This window comes from Mirounga leonina, unplaced genomic scaffold, assembly GCF_011800145.1.
Source record: "Mirounga leonina isolate KUSES-001 unplaced genomic scaffold, KU_Mleo_1.0 Mir_54, whole genome shotgun sequence".
In the NCBI taxonomy this organism is placed as follows: Eukaryota; Metazoa; Chordata; class Mammalia; order Carnivora; family Phocidae; genus Mirounga; species Mirounga leonina.
Window position 1 is genome coordinate 1,959,625 of NW_023270812.1, and position 17,964 is coordinate 1,977,588.

The following is a 17,964-nucleotide window of genomic DNA, read 5'->3' on the forward strand; positions in this document are numbered from 1 at the left end:
CAGAAATAGCGAGTTCATTTATATAGACTTTCTGTGGATTTATGGTACAGATGAAATATATAAGGGATGTTTTCATAGGCAGTTTCTATGATTTTTCAATAAGTACTTTGTATAATGTAAATAATAATTATCTCATTTATAATCCAAAATTTGTATTTCCCCACATTAGTTACTTGGGGCATACAATTCTATAATACACCCAGTAATAAAATATACTTTCATAATATATAAGAAATGAATTTTGTACTTTCTAAATTTCCCTTACTAGAAAGTTTGGTTTTCTAAATTCAGATGGCTTGTAACCAGCGAAACTTCACACCTTTTTTAAAAAGCAGCTTTATTCTCTCAGCTGTCAGTTTTTCTATTCATAAACTATGTCGCAAGCTGTCGTTTTATAATAACTTTCTAAAAGAAGCAAAATACAATCAAATAAATATGTCGCCATAAATAGGTAGAAAATTCTTGGTTGAAATTTGGTTTTTGGAAACATTTTTACATTTATTTCATTCAAAACAAAGGTTAAAATCAAAACAAAGCAAGAAGTATCCCAAATAAATATACATGGAAATCACAAACTTGATTAGATTTTTCCTAGGGAAAAACGTGCTGAAGGCAGAATTGAGAACTAGAGCTAGAAGTGTCCCTGTAAGGACTGTGTTCCCTCCTTCTCCTCCCCATTGAACAGCTGGCGGGACTGCAACCAGACAGGTTCTGTGCACGGCAGACGCGGGAGGCCAGGGCCAGCCGCCCGGCTCGGTGCCCTCGCGGCCTCACGAGCTGCTGCTCTTGCTTTTCTTTTGTGAATGTGTAGTAGTACCAGCTACTAATTACTGAAAGCCCGCTGTTCCGGGCACCCACGATATTCTCTCATTTAATCCCCACAGCATCTCTGAAGTAGATGCAATTGCCCCTGTTCTACAGATGAGGATGCAAATAATAGACATGCAGAGTTTCTATCTTGAGAATGAAAAGTAGAAATGTTTCCTTTTTAGCCAACTTTTGTCTTCAAATTTTTCATCAATTTGTTTAAACTATGGTAATAGTCAGAAACCTCTTGAGAATACAGTTCTGTCCATAATGGAAACCTTTTTTGGTAGGATTACAGCCAGCATGTAACTGTGATTATATGTTACAGATCACTTTACTTGCATCCTCACTGGTCTCCTGCAGTCCTTTCTTCATGCTGCAGGTTATAACAGAATTAGCTTTCAGAAATGTAAGTCAGATCATACCGCTTTCCTGCTAAGACAGCCCGTGGTCCTTGCTACTGTTGATCTCAGTGAAGGACCACATTCCCCCCGGATTGCAGGTACAAGAGCTTCGGTGAGCCGTATCACTGTTGCGTAACAGAAGCCGTATCTGCAAGATGAAATACCTCGTAGTCAGGATGTAGAGTGACTAACAGAAAGGTGGGCAAATTATATAAATGGTTCTAGGAAAGGAACAAAAAACAGCTACTAAGCAAAATGTTCCCCGTTACTCATGATAAGAGAAATACAAAATCAAACACAAATTATAAAACACCTCCAAAAAGATACATTACAAACCATTGCCCCTGGTGTGGGGAACTCAGTGGTAAGAGAGAGGGATGCAGTAGTCCCTCCCTCCACACCCCCACTCCCCTCCGTGCTTTCACTTTCCCAGTCTCCGCAGCCAGCCACACTCCAGAAGCAGATGATCCTCCTTTTTTTTTTTTTAAGATTTTATTTATTTATTTGAGAGAGAGAGAATGAGAGAGAGAGAGCACATGAGAGGGGGGAGGGTCAGAGGGAGAAGCAGACTCCCCGCTGAGCAGGGAGCCCGATGCGGGACTCGATCCCGGGACTCCAGGATCATGACCTGAGCTGAAGGCAGTCGCTTAACCAACTGAGCCACCCAGGCGCCCCGATGATCCTCCTTCTGACATAGGATTAGACGATCAGTAGTGGCTAATGCTACGTCACAACCCCTGCGTCATACCCCTCACACCCTCATCTCCTCCTGTGGGCATTTTATCGTTTCACATCATCCCAGAAAGAAGAAGGGTGGGTATGGTACAGGATGTTGAGAGAGAGAGAGAGAGAGACCACATTCATACAGATTTTATTCAGTATTTTGTTGTAATTGTTCTATTCTGTATTAGTTACTGCTGTTCATCTCTTAACTGTGCCCAATTTATGAATTAAATTTTATCATAGGCGTGTTTGCATAGGGAAAAGCCTAGTATATGTAGGGCTCTGTACCATCCGCAGCTCCAGGCATCCACTGGGGGTCTTGGAACATATTCCCCTCCCCACCCCACCCCACCCCCGCAGGTAAAGGGAGACGACTGTATGTATATGTTCCTAAACTTTTGTATCATATTTTGAATTTGTAGACAGTTACACAAGTACTAGAGTAACATGGGTTCCACATATTTAAATTAAAAAATGTATAAAAGCTAGCTTGTTCACTCTAGCTAGAAGGTACATCTGAATAGGTGGGGTATTCAGGAGTTGAAAGATATTCGTGGCACTTCATAAAGCAGGAAAGTAGCATCCAGTCCCTTTTCTATATCCCATTTTAGAGCACCAAACACTTTTGCATGGTATTCCGGTTGATCTTACCACTCATCTTCATTTTAAGATGTGGGAACCGAGGCTCAGATAAATTCTGATTTGCCTAAGGTCTCACAGCTAGTTCAATCAGTGCCCACTGTAAGATGTTTCTTTACGTACCTGTCTCCCCAAGAAGATGCTGAGCTAGCGACGCAAACAAGACTGTACTGTAGGCCTCGTGTTCCCAGTTGACTGCCATCAGGTGATTTTAGCTCAGAAGGGAGTCAGGCAAGTGACGTCACCTTCTCCTTTCATTGTCTTGGGGAATACATGGAAAGAGATGAGTCTCGTCCAAAACATAAAATGAGATTTCAGAAAGCTCTTGTAAGTGGTGCCATTGCAAAAGCAATACACAGAAAAATAGCTTCACAATTTTAATTTCTGTGGAAGGAGAGTGGATTCCATACCCCATAGAACCTTGTCTCTGGGTTGTGGCATTTGACTCTGTGACATACTCCATTTGAATTTGCGTTAATATTCTACCTCTTCTGGAGTCTTTCACAAACTTGATTTTCTGCCAGTGATGAGTCAGATAATTCAAATGGAACATGGCATATATATTTTTAAGGACTGAGCAAATAGAAATAAAGAAATAACTTGCCCAGGTAAGAATTGTTAGAACTCATCTGAACAAACCTTAAGCCTGTTAAGTGTCCCAGAGGCAGCAGGAACCCAAAGATGGACTGTATCATCAGAGGTTCTAAATCCTTCAGCATGAAGACTTTCATGGTTGAAGTGAAATTTAATGCCCAAGAAAAGGACCTGTGTTACTTTCTTTAATGAAGAAGATAGCAGTCACTCTCTAAAAGAAAGAAAGACAAACCCACACAATCTGTATGGAATTTAAACACATTTTTTATTAAACAGGACTCTATATGAAACTCTTGAGAATTTTATAGTAAAGCTTAGATAAATATTTCATGAAACATCTTAAGATGCAATCATTTATAGTAATTTTAGTGCTCTGATTTCTGTTTGTTTTCGGATTTAAAAAAGCAAACATTTTCTATGATGATTTATATCTGGGAGCTGCCAATTGAGCCCAATTTCATAAGACTTATCTTTATAAATAAATGGAATAGGATAATAGAGAACAGCTCTACTTACTTGTATTTTATATCTTAACTCTTTAGACAGAAGCAATGTTGAAAGATCTTTTTTTTTTCCTAACTGAAATATAAACCATGGCCTTTATAAAAGTCCGACCTCATTTATCCCCCTAAGTTGAAGCTGCCTTTGGATCTGGGTATCATCTTCCCTCCAGCTGCCTCAGAGACTCTTCGGCCACGACTGCTCTAGGTCCTCTGGAATAAACCAGCCCCCCCCCACTCGGCAGCATACTGGAGCCTTCACGTGACGTGTGAGAACTCTCACCAACCCAGACTCCTGGGTTCTGGGAGTTGATCAAACTGCCCTTCCTTAGCATGCTGGTTTGATGGTGTCAGCTTTTTCTTAGAGACAGGTCTTGATTTGGGGTACTCTGTCTACATGTCTACATGAGTCTTCCACGGCTCATTCTACATACTTGCTTATATTTACCCAAACTACTGATGATGTGGATATACCTTGACATGATGATCCTGCATCATTTAAAGATGTATTTTCTTTATCCATTTGGACAACTACCTACCTGCTAAACACTTACTTTGTTGTGCACCGCGGTCTGTGGAGTGCATGAGGAATTTAATATTCATTCAATAAATAGTTAACCTACCATGTGCCAGACACCCTGCTGCCACGTTTGGACGCACTAGTGGGACAGACATGATCCTTGCCCTCACGGAGCTGAGGTTTTAGTGGGCACAGGAAGGCTAAGTGAGTCCCAAATACAGTAAAATGATGGCGGGTTATGAGAAGCGCTGTGAAGAAACTCAAGTGAGAAATGGCCAGGGTGGTGCAGCCCCAGGGCGTGCAGCCCAGGAAGGGGACTTGGAGGTGAGCAGAAATCAGCAGGTGGAAGAGCATTCTCAGGAGGGGGAGCAGGAGAGAAAAATGCTTTGTTGATGTTACCTGCAAGGAGCCACAGGACATGTGGTCAGAGTGAGAGCGGCAACGCTTAACCACGGAGGAGGCCACAGGTCGTGGTCAAAGGTTTGCATTTGGTTCCCAGGTTCCTGGGAAGCCTTGAGGGGTTTCATGCAGAAAAGATACGCTCTGATCTCCTTTTTTATTCCTGAAAGATGATTCTGGCAGCTTTGTGGAAAGTAAGGGAAAGGAGCAAAGTGGGGGGTGGGGGGTGGTTGAGGCTGAGAGAGCTGAGTAGAGTTGGGGGTTGAGGAGGAAGATGGTAGCAGGCCAGGCATCTGCAGGAGTGGAAGAGTGGAAGAGCAGCCCGAGAGACATTCCAGAAGCGCAGGCAACAAGATGGGCACATACCTGGAGAACAAGGGGAGGGAGGAAGGAATCCCGGGAGTCAGGGGATTCTGACAGGAGCGTCTGGGTGAGTTCTGGTGCCATTGGTAGAGACGGGGAGACCCCAGGCATGGTAGGTTTGCGGGAGGAGGTCAGAGTTCTGTTTTGGAATAGCAGAATCTGCTCCAAACCCACCCCTTGTTCACAGTGTACCCGTAAGGGGTGGTATGAGCTGGGGTTCATGGGTCTGCAGCACTTTAGGAGTCAAGGTGAAGGATCGTTACTCAGGAGATCAGGGGGCAGAGCAGTTCTGAGCAGTTCCGAGCAGGGGGGAGCAGGATACTGGCCCAACCTTGAGAAGAGGGGCGGGATGTTTAGGTGGCCGGAGACATGCATCCCAGAGATCGGGTGCAGGGGCTCTGAGAGGGCGCTCACAACGTGTCTGGCCTGGCAGGAATAAAAGGCTGGCAGCGTAAGGGGGGCCAGGGTGTTACTGTTGCTTTTTGTAGGGGCCTCATCTCCCAAGAGAGGTTAAGCTTGCTTCCTCTTCTCTCTCTTCTCCTTTCCCTAGCTCAAGCCCATGATCCACTGGGTTCGCAGAAACTCTAATGGGCTTTCAGAGTTAGGACTGGGGGAGGCCCAGAGGACCCACTTTGGGGTTGAGACACCTTTAGATGTTTCTTTAGGGGAGTCTCACAGCACCCATCTTCTCCCCCATCCACTTTCCACACAATTCCATGTCCATTTTGTCACCTGCACTTATATATTTCCATTTATTTCCCACCTAGGTTTTATGGCAGGCACACAAAGAAACCCTCAGATGTCTCAGTATGGACCTCAACAGACAGGACCATCCATGTCGCCTCATCCTTCTCCTGGAGGCCAGATGCATCCTGGAATCAGTAGCTTTCAGCAGAGTAACTCAAGTGGGACTTATGGTCCACAGATGAGCCAGTATGGACCACAAGGTAAACACCGTTTCTCAAAAATGCATTGCAGTAGGCTGTAGAAGGTTTGTGAATATGTTAGTCCTTCAAGGTCTTAATAATATAAAAACCTTTTAAGATCCCATTATTTGTTACCTGACAGATTTGTAAAGTTAATGCAAACCCACAGTCCTTCAGTTGCCCGCAGTGATGGGAAGAATAATTATAGCAAGTATTCATTAAGCATTCATACATCAGACACTATGGTAACTGCTCTTTAATATGTGTGTTACTAATAAAGGAGTAAATCCGTTTCTGTGATGTAGTTTGAAATGCTTGTTGAGAAATAGACACAGGCCTTGTCTTCAAAAAGTTTCTAATTTAAAACATGGGTTTCATTATGTTGAATTCTGACTGTGTCCCCCGTCTCTCCATAACTATCTTTGTAACAATGTGCTCAGTACTCAGAAGGGTGTTGTCTCATGACATCCACTCCCAGTTTTCTCCAAAGTTCTGCGTCCGGTAAAAAGCAGCTCTCATTTTCTCAGTCAGTACCAGTCTTACTCTGCAAAGACAGAACAAAGCCTGAAATGGACATGTCTTTCAAAAAGGATAGGGGGCACCTGGCTGGCTCAGTTGGTGGAGCAGGCAACTCTTGACCTCGGGGCTGTAAGTTTGAGCCCCACGTTGGGTGTAGAGATTACTTAAAAATAAAATCTTTAGGGCGCCTGGGTGGCTCAGTCGGTTAAGCGACTGCCTTCGGCTCAGGTCGTGATCCTGGAGTCCCTGGATCGAGTCCCGCATCGGGCTCCCTGCTCGGCAGGGAGTCTGCTTCTCCCTCTGACCCTCCCCCCATCATGATCTCTCTCTCTGTCTCATTCTCTCTCTCAAATAAATAAATAAAATCTTTAAAAAAAATAAAGTAAAATAAAATCTTTAAAATTAAAAAAAAAAAAAAGGAAGATAAGGCAAGAGTTGGAAAATAATGGAACCATGCCCAAAATGCACTGTTTACATTCTGCCTTCCTGGAATTTGATGTATGTTTTGTCATGTACATGTAGGATCCTTTTATCAAGGTTTTTAACCTGATATATTTTTTTTCTAAGACACTTTTGGCAGTAAGACATTTGAATTTCACACCTTCTTTATGTTTTGTTTATTTAAATTAGACATTAATGGATAATTTAGAATAAGAAATCTGGCGCAATTCCCAGAGTTTCCTCAAAAATATCAGGAATATTCCGAGTGAAGATGATGAATGCCTACTAGGAAATTGTAGTAAAACAACAGTCAAGTCAGGTCTCCTCCTGTTAAATAAAGTCGTCTTCTTCTATGAAGACGTTTGTGTGTGTTTAGCAAACCACTGAGCTCTGTCGAAGTTCGTTGAGCGTCTCCAGCCATGAAGCCAGCCCTCACAAGGCGAGACGATCCTCTGAGAAGGCCTTGGCACCTTCTTGACTTTTCATCCAGTGTTCCTCAGGAAAGCTTTTCTTTCTATTTATAGTACTTCACGGTTTGAAAATGGAGTTATCAATGTATTTGTCTTGTTCTTGAAGATTGCTTTCCGAAAGATCATCAGCACCTTCAATATTCCCAACATCACATGGTTTCCTTTCCTCGAGTTGCTTTATTATTTTACATCCCAACTCTTTCTGTTGTTAGGAAAAACGATACTAGAACCCCCAAAACAAAACTTTGTGGTTCACCCCTTCCTGCCTTTGTCCATACGTGGAGTGGATGTAGACTTTGTGTTTTGCTTGATTCCCTTTACACCATGTCATTAATTGCTTCCCGTGATCAGTAAAACCCTAGGAATTTAGGTCTCACCTGACAGTGGCAGTCTGCCCTGTTCCCGTTCCCTGGCAGCCCCAGGAGGCTGTGACATGGAGACGTTTGTCGCTGCGCTGAGGCAGGTCAGTGAGGCGCTCAGGTGGAAGACCGCATCACTGCCCACGGGACCCCATCCGGCGGCTCTCTTCAAAACTGGTTTCTTTGACCCTTGTGGAAAGGAGAAAACTTGAGTGAAAGTCAGAAAAGCAGCTGTGATATACACAGAAAATGAGGACTTGGGCTCAGAATGTAATTGGAGACAAGGTCAGAGCCTATTATTCTCAGAATTGGGAGTGGCTAAAGGTCTGGGACTTAGCTGCTAAAACTCACGAGGGCTTCGTATAATCTTCAAAATTGGTCTGTCTTCTCTTAAATAATTCACTCTTGCAACCTCATCCTCTGCTGTTCTCAGAATAAGGGAAGATAGAACCTTGACTATCTGATGAGTCTTTTGTGAACAGTTAAGCGCTTATGCTATCGAGTTAATAGCAGGAAGGGCCATTTCTATAGAATGGATTTCTTCGAATAAAACCCTCAGTTTTCTGGAATAATTGAACATTAAGATTCATAATTTAAGAGCACTGAACCTGTGAGGGTTCTCATCCAAACTGCTATGTGTCCTTGGAAAATTGCTTTCTCTTTGGGAATTACTTTTCCTCTAGAAAATGAGAAAATTTGATCATGTTACTTTGGAATTTGCTTCCAATTCTAATGTTCTACAGTCTAAATCTTGCTTCAACTCCACAGCCTTTTATATCAATGCAACCTGCTGGATCCACTACATAACATTTTGGCTATATAGTCAAGAAGGTATTTCTTTTAAGGCAAAAATGCTGAGTGTAGGTTGATACTCGAAACCATTTAGAATAATGAGGATAATTTGCATACTCAACACTTTGTAACTTTGAAAATGAGTGCCTGCATATCTGTCCTATCTGCTGTTTCTCCTTCTCCCCGGTGACCTCTCACACACATCCACTCCGAGGTGCGCATCCTCCTGGGTCCCTTGACTGGCTCCCAGTGCTATGTGCTTAAAATCAGTGGCCTGCTACTCTGTGTTCAACTCAGAATTGTTTGCCTTTCCTCCTTGTATTCTCCAGCAAACACTAAATCACAGGACACGAATGCTTGTAACATACTGTTCAATTCAACAAATGTCCTTACTTTTGTGTTTCTTTGTTGATCCTTCTAAGTATGACACAAATGAAATATTTTTTTTCTTCCTCCTCCTAATTAACTATTCAAATTAGTAAAGCATTCAGCTTACAATTTTGTGTTACATGTTTGAAGGTCTCTGAAAAGAATCACTTGTGTGTGACCCACAGAGGCCATTAGTCCCATCTTTTGTTTCTGATCCAAAGTAGGTAACTTTCTTCTGGGTAAGTTTTGTTTTTAAGAGCTCTCAGAGGAAGATATCGTATAAGCTTTTTTTAAGCCTTTTTACTCTCAGGAGTGGCTTCTCCAAAATTGTTATTTAGTAATAACAACCAACATTTTATTACTGTGTCCTGGGTCCTGTTTGAGGTGGGTTTTTTGTTTGTTTGTTTGTTTATAGATTTTATTTATTTACTTATTTGAGAGAGAGAGTAGGGGGAGGAGCAGAGGGAGAATCCTAAGCCGACTCCCTGTTGAACACGGAGCCAGACCCGGAGTTCGATCTCTCAACCCCAAGATCACGACCTGAGCCGAAATCAAGAGTCGGATGCTCAACTGACTGAGCCACCCTGGCGACCCTGAAGTGTTTTCCATAGAGTAATTGATTTAATGCTCACAACATGCTCTGTGATAGATATTATTATTATTCCACTCGGCAGATGAAGAAACTGAAGCATACCGTAGGTAAACAGCTTCACCAGGATACACAGTGGTCATGCCAGGATTCAAATTCAGGCAGACTTACCCGTTTTCTTAATTAATGGGAAGCTGTGACGTTATCCTCATTTTGCAAATGAGCAGTTTAAGTAATTGACCCACAGTCCCACAGCTAGTAAGTGTTAGAGGCAGGGTTCAAATCAAGGGAGACTTCAGACACCACTCACATAGTCCCATGCCTCTGACGTACCCCCTCCTTGCTGGTTCATTCGTTCAGTGAGCCCCTGAAGAGACAAAAGACAAACTACTCGAGGAACAAGGAACATTTTGGGAATACAGGCTTAGAAATACATCAAAGATACTAGAGATGAAGAAAAAAAGTTTCTATGAAGTTAAGGAAATTTTTAGAAATGTATATTAATACTGTAAAATCTGAATTATTAAATATACAAATGGAATGAATCCAATCTAAATGTTTGAAAATGTTTAATTGCAGTATATTTTATTGAAATAGTACTTTTCTACCTTCAAGCAAGTACATGTAGTAACTACCTCTATAAAATAGGGTTTCCAAGTAGGGCCATAGAGACTTGCTTTAATAATAGAAAGGAGTTATGTAATTGACATGTTAATTATTAATGAATTTGGGGGAAAGAGAGCTGAAACAAATTTCACCTATAAAGGTGAAAGAACAAAGACCATCTTGTTTTTGTGTTCCCTAGAATAGTGTCTGTCACACTGACCACAAATATCTCTTGCATATTTGTCACTATTTGCAGAAAATGGGCATCTAGCCTTAATTTTGCTATAAATAAGCAGTTTTACCTTGGGCAACTAAATAATTCTGAGCTTAGATTCCCCTCAGTTCTCACTCACTTGTACGAGAGTATCTGGGCCACCACATACAGCTGCACAGGTTGTGTACTGATACAGCCCTGGGTTTATGCCTTAATTTGTATAGTTTATGTCTTAGGAAGCAGGGATCTTTTAAGTAGGTGAGCCTTATGAGACTTTTATTTCTTTCCTTTTTTAAGATTTAATTATTTATTTTAGAGAAGGAGTGTGCACGCACGTGCAAGTAGGGGGAGGGGCAATGGGAGAGGGAGAGAATCTCTAGCAGACTCCCCGCTGAGCACAGAGCCCAACACGGGGCTTCATCCCAAGACCCTGGGATCATGACCTGAGCCGAAACCAGGAGTTGAACGCTTAACCGACTGAGCCACCCAGGTGCCCTGAGACTTTTACTTCTAAATTACTTGATAAAAGGTATTTTCTTCCAGAGTTTAAAGATTTGGTGGTTTTTTTTGTTTTTTTTTTTCTAAAAGAGATGCCTTCTGAAATATTCCTTCTCCCTTCATTAAAATATATTTCTCAATGCATTCAGAAAACTCCAAATCATACCTAGTTGAAATGTGCAGTTCCAAAATAGTGAATCAGACATTAATAATGTTACATCTGTTTCAGTTGAAGAGGATCAACGCATAAATGTCACTCATTGCGGCCCCTAGCTACTTTAGAGTACCTTATAGGCCCATGATATCCTTGGTGTCACCATGACCCAGGATTTTAGTCTCTACTATTTTAAGTCCTGAATCTCAGTCTTATTATTGAATTACGCTAAATTCAACCTCTCTTCGAAAGAGGTGAGATGCGTCTGCCCTGTGGATTCATGTTTCCCCTGGACAGTGCTGCAGACTGACCACATCCTGTTCTTTGGCTTTCCAAAGGCTGCTTTCTCACTCCCTGTTCAGTTAACTCATTTTTCCCCCCTTGAAACCGGTTGTGATACACATGACAAATTATAGCCTCCTATTACCATATCACCGTAGCCTTATTTTATGGTTAAATCAACAGTACTAGGCAAGTGTCAATTCCATGTTCTATATTGTTTTGTTGTTAAAGAAATATTCCAGGGGCGCATGGGTGGCTCAGTCGGTTAATTGGCTGCCTTCGGCTCAGGTCATGGTCCTGGGGTCCTGGGATCGAGCCCCGCATCCGGCTCCCTGCTCATCAGAGAGCCTGCTTCTCCCTCTCCCTCTGCCTGCCACTCTGCCTACTTGTGCTCTCTATCTGTCGATAAATAAATAAAATCTTAAAAAAAAAAAAGAAAGAATAAAGAAATATTCCAAATCTCTATCTCACTGATATTGGGAAAAAGAAATTGAAGTAGGTCAGTTTACAGTGAAAGATTGTTAATGCAGTTTTCTTTTGATGCTCAAATTTGGTTTTCACGTTATAAGATTTAAGCCTGAATTTTTCTTAATAGACCGATAACCATCACAATTTTATCAAAACCCAGGAATTTAGGAAGGAGTGAAGATAATTTAAACTACAAATCAACTTAAAATTTAAAAAAGGAAAAAAAAAAACATAAAGCAGCTTTAATTTTGACCAGTGCAAAACTCTTTTCCCTTGCTAATTAAAACCAACAGCACTCAAGAGTGCTGCCCTTCACTCCCCTCGCTGAAGAAGCACATCCTTGTGAAATCATCCAGTGGGCTGTTCCTCTAAGACAGGGCTTGGTCATGACAATCCTGGAGAGCACTGTAGAAATACAGCTGTGGACATTCAGCTTTACTTGACATCTTAGCAAGGTGCCTTTTCCTCAGGCTCACAGCTCGGCCACTTTTTTCAAATGTTTGAAAAGAAATGCTTTATTGAGTGACAAGTGACAAATGGGTAAGGGTCCCTCTCAGCCCTCAGGGGAAGCAGGTCAGAGCTCCCCCTCCAGGCAGTGCTGTCCCCACGTGCACAGAGCACAGGGAGGACAGAGGTGCTCAGGCAAGGCGTGACAGTGGTGACCCTGAGACTCTTTCATTTCTTACCATAGAGATTTTACTGTTTTACACTAAATTTTGCTATTGACTTGAGATAATACCTTTTTACATTTTTTAATGTCAATGTTTACTTCTACTCGGTTTGAGAAATAAATTTGAATGTCTGTACGTGATGAAAGTAAAAACCGACCTATGATGCAATATATAAAAAAAGAATTTCACTGATTAAAAAGTTACTAATACTGGAACAGTTTCTCTCTGTTCCTTGAAAGGTTCTATTTATTGACTGTCAGCATCCAACAGTAGTTACAGTTATTATTATTTTTTTCCCCACAGCAACCTCATGGGACAGATAAACTTGTATTATACCCTTTTTACAGATGAGGAAACTGAACTCGGGAGTGACAAGTGGCTTTCTGAAGGTCACACATAGCAGACGGTTACCCCCCCCTGCTCCTTCAGGGCCTGTGCTCTCTTCCGCACTCACCGCCCTGGAGTCAGGTGCTGCTGGTATCTGACGGTGCCCGTCCATCCCCTGGGCCTGTATGATGTCACCCTCCATAACAGTTGTTTCTCTGAAGATGCACTTCTTCCTGAGAGGCCCCCTTCCTCGGAGTGGCTCTCCTCAGTCTCCTCGGCAGGGACGCCTCCCCTCGCCACTCTGTATAAATCTGCTGCCATGTTTCTTCAGGGCACTCACTGGCACCACATGACAGGGTCTAGACTTCCTTCTTTGCCTGTCTCTTGCCACCAGAATGTCAGCTCTTTGCCTTCGTTTGCTGCTGAATCCCCAGCCATTTGCACAGAGCTAGCATGTAAGAGGCCCTTAAGAACTATTTCTGACAAAGATGAAGATGGAGAGTTCCAGAGACACTGGTACCTTTTCAACCCTACCTTGATGCTTCACGGGGTTGGGGTTGATGACTTATCTTTAGGAGGTAAAACGAAGGATCATTTTTGTCTATTTCTCTTCTGTGCATCTATATTCTCTGCACCAAACTTGCATTATTGTATAATTAAATTTTTTTTAAGATTTTATTTATTTGACGGAGAGAGACCACAAGAGAGGGAACACAGGTAGGGGGAGGGGGAGAGGGAGAGGGAGAAGCAGGCCTCCCACTGAGCAGGGAGCCCGATGTGGGGCTCTATCCCAGGACCCTGGGATCATGACCTTAGCCGAAGACAGGTGCTTAATGACTGAGCCACCCAGGTGCCCCTGTATAATTAAATTTTTAAAGGGGTCCCGTTATGTAACATATGGAAAGAACCACCAAAAGTGAGCCACTGAAGCCATACTGTGAGGTAGTCGGCCTTTCCCCCTCTGTTCCAAGCTTTGTGCAATATGGTTATTTCTCTTACATTGTGAAGACTTTTTAAAATGCATGTTGATATAGGGAAGATATGTTGCCATAAATACCAATTCCAAAACAAATTCTCTCCATTCCCACAAATAGTAGGATTTAATGCAACTGAAGGTAAGTCAGCTTTCATTTTGAACCTGCTTTTGTGGTCTTCATATCTACTCAGTCATTTTCCCTCCAAAGTAATATCTAAAAGAGCAACATTGTGTTATCAGCCTGTGTAGGAAGCTAGAGTTGGAAGAAGGTTTTTGAAATATAACTTTTTTTTTTTTTTTTAAGATTTTTTATTTATTTGACAGAGAGAGACACAGCGAGAGAGGGAACACAAGCAGGGGGAGTGGGAGAGGGAGAAGCAGGCTTTCCACTAAGCAGAGAGCCTGACGCGGGGCTTGATCCCAGGACTCTGGGATCATGACCTGAGCCGAAGGCAGACGCTTAACGACTGAGCCACCCAGGCGCCCCTATAACTTTTTTTTTAACACAGAAAGGATCTTACTGAAATATGGTAACCAGCAAATAAACATGTGAAAAATGCTCAAAGTCATTCTTTGTTAGGGAAATGAAAATTAAAGCCACAGTGATATCCACTTGACACCTACTGGAATGGCTCATTTTTTTTAATTGACAATATCAAGGATGTAGAACAGTTAGAACTCATACATTTTTTTTTTTAACTCATACATTTTTTGGTAGAGTTTCTTATAAAGTCAAACATGCACTTACCGTACAACCTGGCACTCTCATTCCTGCCAAGAGAAATGAAACCTGTGTCCACACAAAGACCTGTGTGCAAATGTTCGTAATTGCCAAAACCTGGAAATAACTCAAATGTCCACAGAATTGAATGCTACTCAGCAACAAAAGGGAACAAGCCACTGATGTGTGCAATAATGTGGATGGATTTCAAAAGCGTGATGCTAAGGGAAAGGAGCCGGACACAAAAGACTACATACTGTATGATTGTATATGACATTGGGGAGAAGGCAAAACTGTAGGAAGAGAAATCAGATCAATGGTTCCCATGGGTGGGGGTGGGATTGACCACAAACCGGTAATTTTTTGTCATGATATAGAAATACCCCATGTCGTGGTGGTTATAGGACATATAGGATTGTTATTGTATGTAAATTCTATCTCTATAAACATGACCTAAAAATCATACTATAGTAGACAGCTATAAGAAGTGGTGAACATTACTAACTAAACGACAAGGTAAATGCCTATTTAGCCCTAATTCACAAACATATTTATCATAATATATAGCTAATTAATCCATTTTATTTTTTCCTGCACCGGGTAGAGTGTCTGGTCTGTGATTTGGGCACCATTTTACCCTCCACAGCATGGGGATATAATACGGAGCCTTGCGTGTAGAAGTGATTCATAAGGAATTGTCGAATGGTAACACTGAGAAGCAAAACTTCTTATGTGAGTGGAAATACTTAATAGTTCAAAAAAGCAGGAAGCTTGGAGTATTGATTGTAACTAGCAAATTTAAATATTCCAGAGTCAGATACAGAATTTTTTGTGATCCTCCTAAAATAATGGTGACTCAAATAGAGTCTAGCTCCTTGTTCCTCTGTCTGGTGCTTGAATATACCTCCTGGTGGGTTGAAATCTGAATTTATTTGGTGACCAATTTTCCAGAGCTGGTGTGCCAGGATGAACCCACTTGAAAACTGTGGGCTCTCGGACTTGGCTGCAAGACCCGTCCAGCTGAGGTGGGCTGGCCCAGCATCTGCTGCCTTCATTGTGCCTAATGCTGGATCCATCTGTTTTCTGTCCGAGCTAGTGCCAACAAATTACTAATCTATTAGAGAAACATGGAAATAAGATTGCACTTCTCATTCCTGGCTTTTCCTCTCATATTTTGCTTGGCTTATATGTTTGGTTTTTGTTTATTTGGGGGAGAAAGATACGTTATCGAGTAGGCAAAGGGGGGAGGCATTAATCATTTTTCACTCCTTCCACACTTCTTTTAAAAGACTGTGGGGAAAGATCATCAATTATCCATGCTGTTGATAGTATTATGATTGTTGATGATGACGGTGGCAGCTATCGTTTATTAGGGGACTCTGTGCTCGGCACTCTACTAGTCCCTTTGTACCAGGTCCCCATTACCGTTCTTACTTTACTAATGGCAAAACTGATGTTCACATACGTTAAATAACTTATCCAAGGTCATGCCGCTATTCAGACCCCAATTCTAGAGACTGTGCTTTGTCCATCACTGCCTCTTAAGCCATTTAAAGCCTTTAGAAAGCATTTTTATCCAGGCATGTGAGTTTAATGAGGAAAGTCTTTAGCGTTTCAAGGAGAAGAAAAGGGGACTTTGTATTTCTTCTCCCAAATAGAGGCCTCTATAATTAGAACATATTCCCTTGACATGTGCTTTTGAGTGCCCATTCATGGAATCAACCCAGCTGATTGAGGAAAATGAGATTGGGAGCCCAGCACTCAACGGGCCTTTCTAAGCACAAGTGTGTGCATGCGTGTATGGGTGTGCATGGTGGTTGTGCTCTCACGCAGACCCCGCCTGCCTGCTGTCGGGAGACCAGCTGCGGAGTCGAGCAAAGCCACTGAACCACAGCTCTTCCTCTTAGCACGCACCAGGAATGAGAAGGAGGAAGTAGGGTCCAGGGTAACCGACCATCTCGGTCATTTCTTTCCTTTGTGTTCCTTAAAATACAGAGTCTGACTGCCAGTGGTACCCAAAGCGCAAGAGCCCGGGGTGACAGAGTTTCTCTGTTCTGACCGTAAGCAGAGTTCAACAAAATCAGGAACTTTCTTCTCTTACAAAACTGCGTTGTGGGCCACGTCTGCCATAACCATGTCTAAACGCTTGTTTTCTGAAACAAGATTAAAGTGTTATTTCATTTCCTTCGAAAGCAAAGCGTACATATGTTTTCACTGAATCAGGTTTCTTCCCAAATGAGTCACTTACCAAGTGCTGGGGAAGGACGGGAGCTAGTAATCGAATGAATATGTGAATTAATTTCATTTGCATTCGAACTGTGAATGAGTTTATTTATTTTTAATAAAAAGCAAGTGCCAAAAAAGAGCACTGTGCTCCCTGATGCTGTCAGACTCTCTGGCAGCGAGGGCGTGTGAGGTCAGTGAGGATGGAGAGGAGAAGCCTTAACTCTGCCCCCAGAGAAGCGTTCTGAGGATTGTGCTCCCGAGAAGGCGTGGGAAGAGGCAGGCCAGCAGCCTGCCCACCACACCGTTGTCCCTCACAAGCCGGGGAAGCATAAGGTGCCCTTTCCACCACGATGGTGGGACTGGAAGACAGACGGGGACCTTATGTGGGGGCCTGTGGGGTGGGAGGTTCCAAAACAACAGAACTTTTTATAAAGAACTTTAAAATTGATCAACAGTGAATGTCTTACCTTTTACTTGGAAACAGTGCCCGTTTGATTATTTCCGCAAAGGCAGAGTATTTTCTTAGGAAAAAGCGGTTTAAATTCAAGGAGCTGGCCATAAAATACTGACTCACGTGGGCCTGGGTGGTACCTGAGGTCATTGGTATCACACCTCTCCTGTTCCTTCTAGTCTGTTTTGTTTTCCTCTCCATTTCCAGTTCCTGAAATTGCTAGTGCCTCACTCTGTTGTCATTCCCCTTTAGGCTTTCTTTAGCCTTCCAGAGGACATTCAGGGTCAAAGGGTGCTGGTTGTCACAAGTCCCTTTCTCTGCTGGCGGAGCGCTATATTAGTTGGTCCTAAGGTTGGTCTGTAGCAGGGGCCAGCAGATTATGGCCCACTTTGTCCCACCACCTGTGTTTGTAAATAAAGTTTTATTGAACACAGGCACTCTCATTTGTGTATGGAGTGCCTCTGGCCACGTCAGGGCCATAGTGACATTTTAGTTGAGACCATCTGGCGCAAATAGCCTAAAATATTCGCTGTCCAGCCCTTTACAGAAAGTGTGTCGGCCCCTGGTTCGTGTGAGTGGTGACCTTCCTACCGTCTGCAATAAATAACACACTTCATGGATACCCAAAAAAGAAAGTTCATGTAATGCACCTAACAGAGAGCAAGTACCCCGTCCTTGTTGAAAAGTCCATGGATCTTGTAGATTTAGGTGATGCAGCTTTACATGTGTGGACTTAAGAAAACCTGGTTTTACAGTTGTGATGATATGTCACATAAGTACGGTTTTTCCTTAAGCATTTGAGAGGCCACACCATAGTGTCCTGTGCTTGGACTCTGAACACACAGATTACCTGAATGCGAACCATGCCTTCTCTGCTTAGTAGGCACATGACCTTGAGACAGGCTCTTTAACATCCTATCCTGTGCCTCAGGTTTCTCATCTCTAGAATTAGGGTT

The 17,964-nt window shown here is 42.5% G+C and overlaps 1 protein-coding gene across 7 annotated transcripts in view; it reads left to right on the top strand.

Moving 5' to 3' along the window:
• Positions 1-17,964, top strand: part of LOC118001829 (AT-rich interactive domain-containing protein 1B) — a 439,380-nt gene that overhangs the window by 355,051 nt on the left and 66,365 nt on the right. For all 7 annotated transcript variants that reach the window (XM_034991980.1, XM_034991981.1, XM_034991985.1 and 4 more), the window contains one exon: positions 5,717-5,896. In XM_034991980.1, coding sequence (XP_034847871.1) covers positions 5,717-5,896 — 180 coding nt within the window. The remainder of the gene's footprint in view (positions 1-5,716; positions 5,897-17,964) is intronic.